Source organism: Arachis ipaensis, chromosome B09, assembly GCF_000816755.2.
Source record: "Arachis ipaensis cultivar K30076 chromosome B09, Araip1.1, whole genome shotgun sequence".
Classification (NCBI taxonomy): Eukaryota; Viridiplantae; Streptophyta; class Magnoliopsida; order Fabales; family Fabaceae; genus Arachis; species Arachis ipaensis.
The window spans coordinates 26,273,056-26,275,548 of record NC_029793.2 but is presented as its reverse complement, the minus strand read 5'-3'; the positions used below and the strand labels follow the sequence as shown (position 1 = coordinate 26,275,548).

At 39.0% G+C, this 2,493-nt stretch overlaps 1 protein-coding gene across 1 annotated transcript; it reads left to right on the top strand.

Moving 5' to 3' along the window:
* On the top strand, positions 1,276-2,104 carry LOC107615235. Its single transcript, XM_016317332.1, has 2 exons — positions 1,276-1,488; positions 1,571-2,104. Exons 1-2 carry the CDS (start codon positions 1,276-1,278, stop codon positions 2,102-2,104), a joined length of 747 nt encoding a protein of 248 aa, XP_016172818.1.

Sequence of the window (2,493 nt, the reverse complement as noted above, 5' to 3'; positions counted from 1 at the left end):
CACTTCAATCTTTTATTAACCATAAATTTTAACCCGAAGCTTCGATTGACGAGCCGTTAGCGGCCACGCGTTCATCTCAAAATTCTCTTCAAAATCATTCGAACAAAGTGGTAAAAAATTTAAGATTTTGTGCGCAGTTTTTATCCCCTTCAATTTTGTGATTTTGAGTGCTATATGTTCAGGGATTTGGTATTCTTGATGATTTAGGTGTACTCTAATGATGAAAAATTGTTGGGTTTTGCACAAATCATCCGTGGGTAAGGTGAAGAGGTTTAGGTTGATAGGAAATGAAGAGTTAGATTAGAACTAGAATCCTAGATTCCTAAATTTCTGGTTTAATATACTTCTTTTAGTTTAAATCTGAGTGTCGAAGTTCTAAAAATGCCTCTGATTTTTCCGGGATCATATATATTACCTATGTTGGCACCTTTACTATGCTGAGAATTTTCGATTCTCATTCCATTCATATATAGTTGTTTTTCAGATGCAGGTCGAGAGGCACCTCGTTGAGCGTCTAGAAACTCCCTATGCAAGCAAAGTTTTATTTTGGGATGCTGTATTTTGTACTTATGCTATGTATATATTTTATATTTGTCCCTCCTAGAGGCTATCTTGGAGAAATAAGAGTTTTGTTTTATGTCTTTGGGATATTTTGGGTTGTATATGTATGTATTTATACTCTGGCCGGCCTTAGCTTTGTAGGTCGAGTCTGGAGCTTGATATTTTGTATCTTTTGGTACTCTACTCTTATTTATATGAGTTATCCTTCCTTTATTGCCAGTTTATCCTTCCTGTTTTTCTGGTTATTTGCCTTACGTGTGTGATGCATTTTTTTTTTTTTACAGTTTTTTGTTTAAATTCTTCTTCAAGGATTTTAGTTACCAATTTTTTTTCAACCATATCTATCTATATATATTTTATTTTTAGAGGTTGTAATACCTCGCCACCTCTACTTTATGACTTAAGCATAAGGCTTTGTGTGGTAGGGTGTTACATTATGGTATTAGAGCAGTTCATTCTTGTAGAGCCTGAGGGACGCACTGATTATGCTTCTAGGCATACTCTGGGTGTATATATATGCTAATTAGAATATCTAATTGATATATGTGGCATTTTTATTCATGAGCATGCATTTGGGGCTTGAAAGCACTAAACTTGAGATATTGAGATTGATCACCTTGATATCACTTGTTTGGTGTAAATAGGAACCAAATGGCAATTCGTGGATGCGGACGCGGTCGAGGGAGAGGTCAGAATAGTAAGGTGGAACCCGAAATGACTGAAAATAACCCCATGAACTTCATAGCTGCACTACAGAATATGGCTGCTGTTATGCAAGCCACCGCTGAGGTACTTGGCCAACAAGTTGGGAATGGTAATTGCAAAAATAGTGGCAATAGACCGATGACTTTAGCGACCTTTCTGAAGGTAAACCTACCAATCGTTAAAGGAACAACGAACCCCACGGAGATAGATAATTGGTTTCAGGTAGTGGAACGAGCCTTGTAAGCGCAACAGGTACCTGAGGATCAGTATGTTGAATTTGCTACGTATCAGCTGATGGGAGAAGCTCAGTTATGGTGGCAGGGAACACATCATCTTCTGCAGCAAGGCAATGCCGCAATACCTTGGGGCACCTTTCAATCCAAATTCTACAAGAAATATTTCCTCAGTCAGGACAGCGAAGGAGATAGAGTTGCTACAACTAAAGCAGGGCTCAATGTCGGTGGCAAAATACACCAGTAAATTTGAGGAGCTGTATCAATTTTTTAAGGTTTGCCAGGATGCTCTGGAGGACTTCGAAGAATGGCAATGCGTTAAGTACAAGGAAGGCTTACGAGGAGATATCTTGAGTACTGTGGGGCCTATGGAAGTTCATGTCTTCTCAAAGTTAGTAAATACGAGTAGGATCACAAAGGAATTTTCAAAGAAGGCTGTTACGGCAAAGAATGATCACCGAGAGTTTCACCAAAAGGAGTACAACCAGAGCTTCACACCAAGAAGCCAAGAATTGAAGACAAGAGGATATGCACAACAATTTTTCCAAGGTTGGAATAACTTCAGAACAAATAATGACCACCAAGAAAATGGTAGAGGAAAATAGCGAGGGCTGCTTTAGATGATTCGATTTGTCAGAAATATGGGAGCTATTACTCAAATAGGCCGTGCCGTTTTGGTTTGGGATTATGTTACAGATGCGGTCTTCCGGGGCATATGTCCTGGAACTGTTCACGTAAGGAGACTCAGGATGCTGGTCGGTCGCAACGAGGTGGACGTAATTGTAAAACTAATAACTGAATTTTAATTACGTTATAGGACATTGAGACATTGCATTTATTCATACCTAAGACGAAAATGACGAATTCAGACTAGAAGTGTCGAACTTAGAACCAAACTTAATCGTGCCACGTAGTATATTGCCGTTAGAGCTTGCAGAAGATTTTGATCGGCGTGGGGCGAATGATCAAATTTTTTTAGAGATAGACGAGCCAG